This window comes from Mytilus californianus, unplaced genomic scaffold (assembly GCF_021869535.1).
Source record: "Mytilus californianus isolate M0D057914Y unplaced genomic scaffold, xbMytCali1.0.p SCAF_2, whole genome shotgun sequence".
Classification (NCBI taxonomy): Eukaryota; Metazoa; Mollusca; class Bivalvia; order Mytilida; family Mytilidae; genus Mytilus; species Mytilus californianus.
In genome coordinates, this window is record NW_026262668.1 from 17,294,958 (window position 1) to 17,309,905 (window position 14,948).

At 30.9% G+C, this 14,948-nt stretch overlaps 1 protein-coding gene and 1 long non-coding RNA gene across 5 annotated transcripts in view; one reads left to right on the forward strand and one right to left on the reverse strand.

The window, feature by feature from the left end:
• The window catches only part of LOC127729368 (potassium channel subfamily T member 2-like), a 117,721-nt gene that overhangs the window by 59,734 nt on the left and 43,039 nt on the right, over positions 1 to 14,948 (forward strand). For all 4 annotated transcript variants that reach the window (XM_052237148.1, XM_052237146.1, XM_052237147.1 and 1 more), the window contains 6 exons: positions 3,612 to 3,686; positions 6,473 to 6,556; positions 6,961 to 7,055; positions 7,565 to 7,748; positions 9,320 to 9,484; positions 14,109 to 14,245. In XM_052237148.1, the coding sequence (XP_052093108.1) occupies positions 3,612 to 3,686; positions 6,473 to 6,556; positions 6,961 to 7,055; positions 7,565 to 7,748; positions 9,320 to 9,484; positions 14,109 to 14,245 (740 nt within the window). The remainder of the gene's footprint in view (positions 1 to 3,611; positions 3,687 to 6,472; positions 6,557 to 6,960; positions 7,056 to 7,564; positions 7,749 to 9,319; positions 9,485 to 14,108; positions 14,246 to 14,948) is intronic.
• On the reverse strand, positions 10,403 to 12,924 carry LOC127729390 (uncharacterized). The gene is made up of 5 exons (XR_007994606.1): positions 12,851 to 12,924; positions 12,581 to 12,796; positions 11,879 to 11,986; positions 11,717 to 11,770; positions 10,403 to 10,474 (listed from the first exon to the last, which is right to left on the reverse strand). It is a non-coding gene; the product is annotated as an uncharacterized LOC127729390 (long non-coding RNA).

Genomic DNA, 14,948 nt, shown 5'->3' on the forward strand with positions numbered 1-14,948 from the left:
ATTTTGAATATAAGGTGGCTTCAGTTATCAGCCATATGATAGATACTCCAGTTTGTCTTCTCTCAATGGGTACACTGTTCAGTCAATCAGAGACAACCCATTTTGTATTTTGTATCCCATCTGTAAGGTCATAATGTTATTATTTCCAATTCATGCTTGAAATAATTTTTAATATTAACTCTGAGGTTTCAATACATCAGACAGAAACAGGAAATGCTGTCACCTTTCTACACAGATAATGACTATTAAAGAAAATTGTTGCTCTATATGTGCAAAACAATGCTTTTGTAGTACAATATCAATAATGAAGACTGCTACTATAAAGATTTCAGATAGGATTGAATTAAATTTACTTTCAATCATTAGGGTAATGGGTGAAGGTTATTCCAGTAAAATGTGTTTAGTCCTCTGAAATCATAACAGTTTTTTCTACAGAATATTTGTCACTGTTTCAGCTGTTTGCCATTTTATTAATGATTTGACATCTTAAAGCCATTGTTTATTTAGCAGATTGAATTGCTGTTGATCCATCAAATATGAGTGATTGTTATATCTTGTGACAGCTTAAAACTTAATTATGGTTTCAGTAGTACATATGGCCCAATACAATATTAGCATTGTATTTACTTGAACACAATTTATTATTTGATTACAGTAAAGCAAGCAAAATTTCATCAAAAGGTTGACTTACAACTGTACTATTAAAGTTTACATATATTTAGTGTACAGGTACCATAGGAGACTATTGGAAAATGCATTTACTGCAATTAGAAAGTTGGAGGATTAATGAAATTTCATTATAATTCTGAATATAAATAACTTATAAGAATATGAATAAAAGGAGATGAGGATCTGTCAATGAGAAAGATAAACAACATTATAGTAATTAAAATTAAATTTTAAAAGTTCTTGGCGGACCTTGCCCTACACTTAAAATCTGAATATTTATCATTTATATGAATAAATGAAAATGGGAGTATAAAGTCAATTAGACAGCAACCCACAGAAAAAAAAATAACAGAAGACATCTAGAAGACAACTTCATTCTTCTACAAAAGATAGGTGTCTATACAAAAGGTCAAGTGCTAAATCATCTATAAACGTGATAAATAAATTAAACAGAAATCATAGATCTGCCGTTAATACACCATTCTCAAAATAATGAAAAAACAACAATAACTGACAAGGTTCCTGACTTAGGGGGCCTGCATCTTGATATCTATAAGTATCTTTTTTAAGTTGGAAATTGTAAAAAAACTGTAGCTTAAATTGCGACAAAAAAATATTTGATAAAAGTAATTTCTGTGAAATTGGGTTGATTTTAGCTTTCATTGAATGATATATTGAAAAATGAAAGTCATCATTAGGCCATTGACTGTATAAAATTATAGAGTTGTGTGAATAAGGAATTGATGAAATCATTCATAGAGTAAACAGACAAAACCAGATACTTCCTATAAAAATCATCAAACCAATGCATAGAAACACCCAACATGGATTTATGTAAATATTGATAAAAATTAATAACGACTCTTAGCATGGAATGACTATTTAGTTTTTAAAACAAACAAATGGAAAATGATTTGATTGATTGAAATAACAATCACTAGATTTTTTGAATTAGTGTTTCTGCATAATATCAATACGGAAGCTTCATTTGTTTGAAAAAGTTTTTACAGATTTAAACACACATAAATGTAATCAGGTCATTAATACAGATATGTGTCATAAAAATTTGTGTAGAGCCCTCTTTATACATTTATTAACTGGCAGATTTATCCATAAAAGTAAAAAAATGAAGATGGCATATTTACTGGTATTGGCCAATAAAAGCCATATATTTTGATAAAAAAAAACATTTTACAACCAAAGCCATACATATACAATGTATTAACCTATTTGATAGTTTTGTTTTGATTTCAAACAAGCATTTTTCATTACTGTAGAGTTGTCAATTTATCCCCAGGTTTATTATAGGTAATTTATCAATTAATGTAAAACCATTAGAGTATTCCCTAGTGTCAGTTTGATTTTTTGATTTTCAGATACAAGAAAACTACAATTACAAAACCTGACACAGGAGATAGCAAATGAAATAAATAGGAATAAAAAAGATAACAAACCACTTCCAATATATTTAATATAAAAAGAAGATGTGGTATGATTGCCAATGAGACAACTCTCCACAAGAGACGAAATGACACAGAAATTAACAATGAGCAAAGCCCATTAAGATCTGTTGGACTTTTGGGATGTTTTTGACAACAACAAAAAAAAAATCTGTAAAAAAATTGCCAGTTTTTCAGTACTGTTTTCTGCTCTGTCATCTTTCTGTTTATCTGTCTCTAATCAGGTTAAAGTTTTTGATTAAGGTAGTTTACCATGAAGTTGTGGTGAGAGGAGGGGACTGGATTGTAATCCTTAGCTAGCAAAGATGTGGTAACATCAGCCTTAAACTTAGTACACATGTTTATTATATGCACTTTTAGAAATACATGCCAAATATATTAACCAAAATTGTAAGCAATAACTGGTATTGGTTTGTTTTGTCTCATCAAGCCAGTCAATATTGTCTTGAAACAGAAACCAATTCTACATGCAATGTTCTTGTTTTATATTAGAAGATTCCTCAGATAGCACATTTAACGTTACTGCTAAGATTCCTCATATAGCACATTTAAGGTTTCTGCTAAGATTCCTCAGATAGCACATTTAACATTACTGCTAAGATTCTCAGATAGCACATTTAACGTTACTGCTAAGATTCCTCAGATAGCACATTTAAGGTTACTGCTAAGTAATTAATCTTTGTTTCTGCAGGCTTAGATATTGTAACAATTCTTGGTTTTCCCCAACAAATTTGAGTTACCATGAATTACATGTATTAATTGTTATTGATGAATCAAAAAACTATACTGAAAATTTACATCTATAATTCTCTCTTCTAAACTATGAACAATTGGAATAATTCTCTATTGAACAATATAAACAGGTTTATAGAATTCTAATTTGTTGCTGTATAAATAATTTGTAATCTCTCTTTTCATATGATACACTAAGTATGGCATTAAGTTTAAGTATGATAACATTATGTAAAAATAATGAGCTTTCTACTGTTACATATTCCTTTTGACGTTGAAAGGACATTAACAGATTTTCTGTAATAGTTTTCAAATTCAAAATTGATTTTCAGATTTTCAATACATCTAGTTTTTCATTCTAAACTTTCTAAAGTTAGGGAAGTAAGAGATCTTCAGACTATCTGAGGAAAACTGTCATCAGTCATTAACTGAGTTTTTAGGAACCAAAATATTTTATGGAATTGTCTACATAAACTTTTTACTTGTTATTTTAATTTTCAATATAAAGAAGTGCCACCATTCTGGTGTTTACCTTTAAGTTAATGTCATTTTGAGAAGTTATGCCCCTTTTGATAAATGAATCATTCTTTCCCCACCTAGATAATTTATGCTATGCATATGAATATTTTATGGAATTGTCTACATAAACTTTTTACTTGTTATTATGTAGTTCAGTTAATTCTTTATGGGAATATTCTTCAGATTTAATATGGTTGTATGGAGTAATATTTTATATATTTTACTTTTAAGGGCAATATTCTTCAGCAGATCATATCAGTGGAGTTTATTCTGGAGCTGATAAACACAGTACCATTCTTTGTCACAGTAAGTGGACATCAGATCTTTGTATTGATTATAGTTTTATCTGTATTATTTATTGGTTTTTTGTTTATCTCTAACGAAGTGTTGTGGAACATTAAGAATTGATTAGTTGATGGATTGACAAATAGATTAACAATGACTTGGCCATGACAATCTCTCTAAGGTTTAAAACGCAGGAAGACAATGTTTGTTTTTTTAAATAATAGAAGACATAAAAACATTCTTAAAGGGGCATTAGCTACGAGTTTAAAAAAAATTAGAATATGATTTTTTTTTTGTTCAATCATTAATGAAAGTGAAATAGTGAAATACTAATTCGCTTTTAGAAGCCAATTTGGTTCAATTTTGTCAGATTAAGCTAAGAAACATCGCTGATGAATTATTCACTTGCAAGTGAATAATTCGACCTCATTGAATCCGTATTCATGTGACCTTCAATTTAACCCCTTAGCTGGACATGGGTTACGCATGTATTTGGCTATTAAAAGGAAAAGAATGTCAACATTGAAATTGAAACAAGGATGAACCATTTAATTGACTAATTAGATCCACAAAAAAATCTTTCTTATACAAGTAAAAATTAAGATGAACATACTTTTTAACCTACCCTATGAAATCAAACAGACAAAGAAAAATCCAATTGCACGTGGTCACTATCTGTTTATATTTATATTTATTTTTATATCGAGTAATATGACCGTGGGCAGTCTTCAGAGGTCATCTCGATGGTTAATTAGATGGCATCTTGACTAAAATACAAACCAAATGTTGATCGAGTCCATGCATTGATAATTGTTTATTTTAGACTTTTTGTAATTTGGATATACGTTTTAGTATGTTATAAATAAAATATGAGAATTTGAGTCAAATTGGTGAACATGTATTTGACAGCTAATGCTCATTTTAAGGGCATTCCATACAGTTTCGATCCCACTGTGATTTTTCAACAAAAATTTGCATACAAGCTTTTTTTCATCTAGTCAATTCAAATATGGAATAAAAAAAAATTGCTACTTTTGCAGATAAATGGGATCGTAATTTTAGATATTTACTCAAAATTTCAGTTTCTTGGACATAACTATCCTTGGACAGACATACCTAACTTTTTTGTTTAAAAAAGATAAATACAAGCGGATTTTTGTAAAATATTTAAAATATCTTCTTTACATAACTATGCTTTCTTTGGAAATAATTTTATCTTTTTTTAGATGTTTATGATTTAATAAAAAAACAGCATTTATTTATCAAATTTAAAAAAATGCATCAGTGATTTTTTCATAAAAATTGGTACAACTAATCTTCGTACATAATCAATCCAAATGTCATTTTCAGAAAGAGGGGTCTATGTACTCATTTTTGAGCTAATGATTATAATTAGTCGAAAAATGCATCTTTTCCCAATATTTCACAGTTTGACATCACGAAAAATAACATTTAACGTTAGAAAAGTCATTATCTCCCCTGTAATTGTATCATATGCCCTGAAGAGGCCAATGTCAATACCGTTCAATTAAAAACTTTTTTGTTTGAAATAACGACAAAATCTGCAATCAAATTTTCTTGTTATGTCTAATATTACTGTGTATTGTTTGGATACACATAACTCTCCGGAGTAATATTGTTCCAATGAGTAAACGCCTGAAAAATTTAATACATGTTACATAATGCTCCTTGTGGATAGGTTGTTATACACTGGTGTCAAGTTGTCAACCATTAATACTTTCACATAGGTGATCTCTCACAAGGAAATTTAATCTTAGCAAGTGTTTTGAAATAGACATATTGTCTCATTTTTCATTATAAAATTCTACTCAGCCTTAAAATTAATTCACTCATTGTTAAATTAATCTGTTAAAGTAATATGTTTATTAGATCGATTGGACAGTTTATGTATTATATAATACACTTTTCACTATAATTTGTCAGTTTTGACATTTTCATTTGTGACTAAAAAATTCCTAGGAAAGTTATAACCACTGACAAACATCCTTTTTGAGGAATTCGCTACCAACTTTGATTTATTTTATGTTTTCTTGTAAGAATTATGGTTGATGACCCCATCATGGAATCATTATAGGTTGGCCTGGTTTCAATATTGTTTACAAATTAGCTGCTTACTGCAAGAAAAATAGTTCTGTATTACTGGTACTAATTTTTAGTCAGTTTTATGCATAGTAACCAGATCTACAATTCAGACTTTAGTTTGATACCACAAACTTAAAGAGAAAAATATCCCATTCTAAATCCATAGCAGTATCTTGTCAGACATAAATATAAATCACAAACATGAACATTTTAATGAGAGGGTTATTTTTGCTTATTTCTCGATCACATAGAATTGAATTTCAGTGGGAAAAGTTTCCATATTGAAATTGTTCCCGTTTATAGTTGTTGTAATAGCAGTAAAGAAGACAGTTAGTTAGAAGCATTGTCCTTAATGGAATATGAAAACAGGAATCTGTCAATTTTGGTGCCAACTAACTCAATAACCTATAATAAAGATTGCTGTGGCGTTATAGATCAGAACTATGACTGCCTAATGCTCAGTGACTAATTATTGAAGCTAAGGTTTACTGACATTTGGAATGATGTAAAGAACATAGATGATTAGACAAAAAACAAGGCAAATATTGATCACGAACGCATGTCAAAATGACGAAAAAATAGAAAAAAAAAACACAAGAATATCTCATTATCTTTAGATGGAAAGAAGATTATAGTTATTATATTGCCAAAGAGTATGTTTTTTCATAGCAGGTCAATAATTGGTTGTTTACTTTTTCTCTTAGATGGTATCTCCAGAACTCAGGAATTTGTTTATTCCAGTGTTTTTCAACTGTTGGCTTGCCAAATCAGCTTTACAGAATATGTTTGTATGTATTTATCTGTTATGTCAAGTTGGAGATTAGAACACTATAATGTAATGACTATAGTTTAGTATTGGAGAATTCCCAGATGTCAACATTTCCATTTATAATGTTTAGTTTTGATTAAAAAAAGTGTTTCTTAATCACCAGAATTTAATGTCAGATTTAAGATACGGTAATGTAATACATTTATAGACATTAGATAAATAAAAGAACCCTTTTTTAGCTCCCTGTAGGAAAGAATCTTTCAAGTCTTTTCCTTAAACTTCATAACATCCCATTAAGGAAAATTCTCAGCCTGCATATCTGGTCATAAGGACTCATCACTATGTATACACGCTATTGCATGATGGGAAAAGGAATTCCTTTCATTTGAAAATTGACAAAAATTAAATTCATTTTTTTTCCAGAATGATTTACATAGAGTGATGATGAAAGCACACTCAGCTCTTGCTCAACAGTTAATGATATTATGTGCTACAATTCTGTGCCTTGTTTTCACTAGGTAAGTATAAACAACAGTTAATGATATCATGTGCTACAATTCTTGCTTTTTTTACTAAGTAAATATAAACAGCAGTATAGTAATATAAATTACATTTTAGGAGTTACTGGTCCAAACACTTAAACTCAATCAGTATTATTTATTTACATATAAATGAAAGGAGATGTCAGAGTAGATTTCAATGAGACAGCAACCCAATGACTTGAGAATTTGTTAAAAAATTTTGTGGATGAATGCTGTGATTGAAAAGCACTTATATATGAAACACAAATGCATTATACATTTGTATTTTAAATTTCATAAAAAACTTCACAAAATTTGCATAAAAGTAAACACAAAACTCAATAATTAAAAAAAACAAGTATACTTTCAAGGGATAATTTTTAGGCCAAGTGGTCTAATTGGATTCTAGAAAATTTACTTACACTGCATTTATTTTTGAAAAAGAGTATTTAGTTGATTGAGATATTTTAATTAGCATAATTAATTATAAGGTATTACTTTTTCAGTGTTTGTGGTATCCAGCACCTTCAGAGGGGAGGAAATCAACAGTTTAATTTGGTAGATTCCATTTGGTTTGTGGTTGTGACATTTTCTACTGTAGGGTATGGAGATATCTATCCAGATATATGGATCAGTCAGATGTATATGATCATTATGATAGGAGCTGCACTTATAGTTCTGCCTACACAGGTATGAAATTGTTTCTATGTGTCTGTGTGCAGTCTTCGTCGGGGGATAATTGTGTCCCATCTCTTGGTCCAGCTGCTGTGACAGATGGGAATGACATATTTAATATTGGGTTGTTATCTGTGCCATCTTCGTCCTTGTTACATTTTGTTAATCAGCAAATCATAGAAAACATCTTGCCAGAATTCAACTGAACTTACACAGGATATGAAATTATGCACCAGATAGCAATAAGGGGTATTTAGATTTTATATCTGGTGGATTTTGGGGGTTTCTCATACTAACATACAACTTTGTCATTTCTGCTAATAGTTTTTGGAGACAGCAGGGAAATCATGTCGTCCATCCAAAACTTACATTTTAATTGTTTTTCCTCTCATCTATAACTCCAGAGGAACAAATCAATAGAAACCAATAAAACTTAAACATAATTTAACAGACATTGCAAACATCAAGTTTATATGCTGATACCACATAGTGAATCTAAAACTCCTATTCACAAAGTTTTATAAGCCATTGAATCAAAAATAATCGTGGACGGAGAGACACTTCAAAAAGAAATACTGGTATAGTATTTCCACTTTCTTTTCAAGGAAAGGAATGTATTTCAACTCTTATTTCATTTTTTAGCTAATCAAATTGAGGGCTGTCCTTATGCAAAACATGGAGTCATTTTAAGCAGTTATCCTTGCCATAAAATTTATAGCTTCAGCAGACGTTATGCAATTGGAAACTCACATCTTTGTGTATAATTTTACAGGACTTGGTTCCTGTTTTAGTCAGAGAAATTAAATCCTGTTTTATGTGTGTGTAATAGGAAGAGAGAGATTTATTCATTCCAAACTTCCATGCAGCTAGCAATTTTAAGATTGTCTCTGATAATAATGATAACTTTCTGTGCAGCTTTGTAGTTGTGATAAGAAAGATGTTGAACATAATTTATTTGACAAATCCATTAATGAATAAAGCCGTTACTGATTTTGTACAAATTGCTATAGCTGATGAATTTGTTGAGATTTGGTTTAACTTGTTCATAACAAAAATCATTAATTAATCTGTGAGGAAGTGGTTTGATATTCTCCAGAGAATTGTCTCATGTTATCTGCTGTTATTTACCAAACAGATATTACAGGGATCACTACAGAACAAAATTTACATTTGTTGAAGGAAGAAATTGATTTAACTGCAATTTTTATGCAGAATTCTTGATAAAATTAAAATCATCGCAGTGTCACAATCTGAAAGTATTCAAAGTTTAATATCTTCTTAAAATATCACCTGATGCTAAATTATATAATTTTTATTATTCCATTGATGAGGAATCTTGTAATCAATGATGGTGCTGAGAATTGATTGGTGTAAAGCCTTCACTTTTGATCAGGCTGTGTCGATTGTGATGATCTTTGTTTTTTGTGGATTTTAAAGTAAAACATAAAAGTTTAACATCTTATTTGCCTATAAAAATATAACTTTTGGGAATGATTGCTTGATAATCTTTATTTTATCTCGCCCACTTCAGTAGCAGCAAATTCTTCCTCTTTTTTTTTTTCATAATTTAAATTTCTTCTTTTCAGATTGAAAATTTAGGATATACTTGGTTAGAAAGACAGAAGCAAGGTGGAGCTTACAGTAGCCATCGTGCACAGACAGAAAAACATGTGGTAGTTGTAGCCACAACATTACAATCAGACACAATCATGGACTTTTTACATGAATTTTATGCTCACCCTGCTCTTCAGGTAAACATAATGGTCAATATTTTACATGATTTTTATGCTCACCCTGCTCTTCAGGTAAACATAATGGACAATATTTTACATGAATTTTATGCTCACCCTGCTCTTCGGGTAAACATAATGGACAATATTTCACATGAATTTTTTGCTCACCCTTCTTTTCAGGTAAACATAATGGACAATATTTCACATGAATTTTATGCTCACCCTGCTCTTCGGGTAAACATAATGGACAATATTTCACATGAATTTTTTGCTCACCCTGCTCTTCCAGTAAACATAATGGACAATATTTTACATGAATTTTATGCTCACCCTGCTCTTCGGGTAAACATAATGGACAATATTTCACATGAATTTTATGCTCACCCTGCTCTTCAGGTAAACATAATGGACAATATTTCACATGAATTTTTTGCTCACCCTGCTCTTCAGGTAAACATAATGGACAATATTTCACATGAATTTTATGCTCACCCTGCTTTTCGGGTAAACATAATGGACAATATTTCACATGAATTTTTTGCTCACCCTGCTCTTCAGGTAAACATAATGGACAATATTTTACATGAAATTTTATGCTCACCCTGCTCTTCAGGTAAACATAAAGGACAGTATTTTACTCCAGTTTCATTGTGTACTTATTTTGTTAGAGAAATTACATATTTATAAACCAAATGTACATTTGAATTAAATATTCACAGCGGTTGTTTTTCAAGTATTGTAAACCAAGTTACCGGTATTATTTTCATCTTAGGTTGAATGCTTAGGTGATACTGTGGTAAATTAAGGTAAAGATACCTTACACAGCCTTGTTATACCTGAGCAAAATAGATTTCAGCACCGTATAAATTTCAAATCAACTCTTGAAATTTTATAATTTTGAATATTTGCAAGATTTTTATTTGATGAAATGTGCAGTCCAATATTACCATCACACTATAATGGTAGAAAATGATTGTCCAATAGTTTAAGGTTAACAGACCACACAACCTTCATGATTACTACTGACTCACTTGAAATTCTATAAAACTTCCAACGCACAACCTTCACGATTACTACTGACTCACTTGAAATTCTATAAAACTTCCAACACACAACCTTCACGAATACTACTGACTCACTTGAAATTCTATAAAACTACCAACACACAACCTTCATGATTACTACTGACTCACTTGAAATTCTATAAAACTACCAACACACAACCTTCACGATTACTACTGACTCACTTGAAATTGTATAAAACTACCAACACACAACCTTCATGATTACTACTGACTCACTTGAAATTGTATAAAACTACCAACACACAACCTTCACGATTACTACTGACTCACTTGAAATTCTATAAAACTACCAACACACAACCTTCACGATTACTACTGACTCACTTGAAATTGTATAAAACTACCAACACACAACCTTCACGATTACTACTGACTCACTTGAAATTGTATAAAACTACCAACACACAACCTTCAGGATTACTACTGACTCACTTGAAATTCTATAAAACTACCAACACACAACCTTCACGATTACTACTGACTCACTTGAAATTGTATAAAACTACCAACACACAACCTTCACGATTACTACTGACTCACTTGAAATTGTATAAAACTACCAACACACAACCTTCACGATTACTACTGACTCACTTGAAATTCTATAAAACTTCCAACACACAACCTTCACGAATACTACTGACTCATTTGAAATTCTATAAAACTACCAACACACAACCTTCATGATTACTACTGACTCACTTGAAATTGTATAAAACTACCAACACACAACCTTCATGATTACTACTGACTCACTTGAAATTGTATAAAACTACCAACACACAACCTTCACGATTACTACTGACTCACTTGAAATTCTATAAAACTACCAACACACAACCTTCACGATTACTACTGACTCACTTGAAATTGTATAAAACTACCAACACACAACCTTCACGATTACTACTGACTCACTTGAAATTGTATAAAACTACCAACACACAACCTTCACGATTACTACTGACTCACTTGAAATTCTATAAAACTTCCAACACACAACCTTCACGAATACTACTGACTCATTTGAAATTCTATAAAACTACCAACACACAACCTTCACCATTACTACTGACTCACTTGAAATTGTATAAAACTACCAACACACAACCTTCACGATTACTACTGACTCACTTGAAATTGTATAAAACTACCAACACACAACCTTCACGATTACTACTGACTAACATGAAATTCTATAAAACTACCAACACACAACCTTCACGATAACTACTGACTAACATGAAATTCTATAAAACTACCAACACACAACCTTCACGATTACTACTGACTCACTTGAAATTCTATAAAACTACCAACACACAACCTTCACGATTACTACTGACTAACATGAAATTCTATAAAACTACCAACACACAACCTTCACGATTACTACTGACTAACATGAAATTCTATAAAACTACCAACACACAACCTTCACGATTACTACTGACTCACTTGAAATCCTATAAAACTACCAACACACAACCTTCACGATTACTACTGACTAACATGAAATTCTATAAAACTACCAACACACAACCTTCACGATTACTACTGACTCACTTGAAATTCTATAAAACTACCAACACACAACCTTCACGATTACTACTGACTAACATGAAATTCTATAAAACTACCAACACACTACCTTCATGAATACTACTGACTCACTTGAAATTCTATAACACTACCAACACACAACCTTCATGATTACTACTGACTCACTTGGAATTGTATAAAACTACCAATACACAACCTTCACGATTACTACTGACTCACTTGAAATTCTATAAAACTACCAACACACAACCTTCACGATTACTACTGACTAACATGAAATTCTATAAAACTACCAACACACAACCTTCACCATTACTACTGACTAACATGAAATTCTATAAAACTACCAACACACAACCTTCCTGATTACTACTGACTCACTTGAAATTCTATAAAACTACCAACACACAACCTTCAGGATTACTACTGACTAACATGAAATTCTATAAAACTACCAACACACAACCTTCACGATTACTACTGACTAACATGAAATTCTATAAAACTACCAACACACAACCTTCACGATTACTACTGACTCACTTGAAATTCTATAAAACTACCAACACACAACCTTCAGGATTACTACTGACTAACATGAAATTCTATAAAACTACCAACACACAACCTTCACGATTACTACTGACTAACATGAAATTCTATAAAACTACCAACACACAACCTTCACGATTACTACTGACTCACTTGAAATCCTATAAAACTACCAACACACAACCTTCACGATTACTACTGACTAACATGAAATTCTATAAAACTACCAACACACAACCTTCACGATTACTACTGACTCACTTGAAATTCTATAAAACTACCAACACACAACCTTCACCATTACTACTGACTAACATGAAATTCTATAAAACTACCAACACACAACCTTCACGATTACTACTGACTCACTTGAAATTCTATAAAACTACCAACACACAACCTTCACCATTACTACTGACTAACATGAAATTCTATAAAACTACCAACACACAACCTTCACGATTACTACTGACTCACTTGAAATTGTATAAAACTACCAACACACAACCTTCACGATTACTACTGACTCACTTGAAATTCTATAAAACTACCAACACACAACCTTCACGATTACTACTGACTCACTTGAAATTCTATAAAACTACCAACACACAACCTTCACGATTACTACTGACTCACTTGAAATTCTATAAAACTACCAACAAACAACATTCACGATTACTACTGACTAACATGAAATTCTATAAAACTACCAAAAAGTATTTTTAACAATAAAATAAACAAACTGAGATGAGAATACTTTTGTCATTCTTTTAAAAATGATAATTAGAAAATTAATTATACATGTACCACTTTACTGAATTCAAAAATTAAATTTAAGTTTGAAGTGAAAAAACACCTAATGAGTAAACTCAGGTCAATGTCAGATGCAGATTATATATTTTATTAGAATGCTTTTTTATACAAATGTTGTTATATATAAATCATCGTTAACTGGCATGTTGTCAACAGTATTGAATTCTTAAAAAAAATGAATTGCATTTGCAATGAGCGTCATGCTGAGACTGAACAAGAAAACGCAGGAATTAATATTTAACTCTTTTAAAACAATGATTGTATCTAGGCATGAAATAAAGAATATAGCAGCAAAATAATAGCTACGTGAACTTTTGTGGTACATGTAACACATTTTGGAAACATCATAACAGAAAGCTGAAATAACCACTTACAGGGAAATTTTGCATCAGGTTATGAATGACAGATTAAACAACCTGTAAATATTTAAAATTTTGTTAAACAATAACATAGGCTTCTGTGATAAAAAAAATCTGTTTTAGACTTAAAAACTTAAAAATTATTTTTTTATTAAAATTTACTATGATAGATTAACAAAAAATTGTACATATTGTTTAAATCTTGATATACATACATACATACATATATTAAGTGATATCTTTTACAAATTGTTTTTTTTTTTGCAGAGCTACTTTGTTGTGTTATTATCACCTTGTGAATTAGATCCGACAATGAAGATGTTATTACAAGTACCCATATGGTCACAAAGAGTTATATACATACAAGGGTCAGCAGTGAAAGACACTGACCTCATCAGGTGCAGGTAAGTGATTAGCTGGGGAATTGTAGCTCTTGGGTCTTTATGATATTTTTATACGACTGCAAAAAAAATTTTGCGGTCGTATATTGCTATCACGTCGTCATCATCAATGTCGTCTTCATCCGAAGACATTTGGTTTCCGGACAATAACTTTAGTTTAAACGTATGGATCTCTATGAAATTTAACCAAAAGGTTCAATTATTATTAACCACAAAAGGAAGGTTCAGATTGTTTTTGGGGGTGATGGTCTCAACCGTTTAGGAATTAGGGGCCAAAAAGGGGCCCAAAACAAGCAATTTTTTTTCCTCAAGATTTTAGAAATTAAAAAGAAAATTTCTTCAAATATTAATTTTTTTGGAGAAGAAAAATTGGGGTCACAATTTATTTTGCTAATTCTTTGTATATAGTCTGAAAACAGATTTAGTAAGTATTGCACAACAGCACAGTGTATTGCACAACAGCAAGAAATCTTCAATTGAATATAAATTCAAATCATATAACCAATTTCAAGTTCTTTGACTACATTTATTCTGTGTCAGAAACCTATAATGTATCCAAATTCAGACCTGTATCAAGCTTGAATATTGTGTCCATTTTTGCCCCAACTGTTCAGGGTTGGACCTCTGCAGTCGTATCCAGCTGCGCTTAGCGAAACAGTTTATTTGACAATTTGCGGACCATAAACCATAAGGACCTAACAGCTAC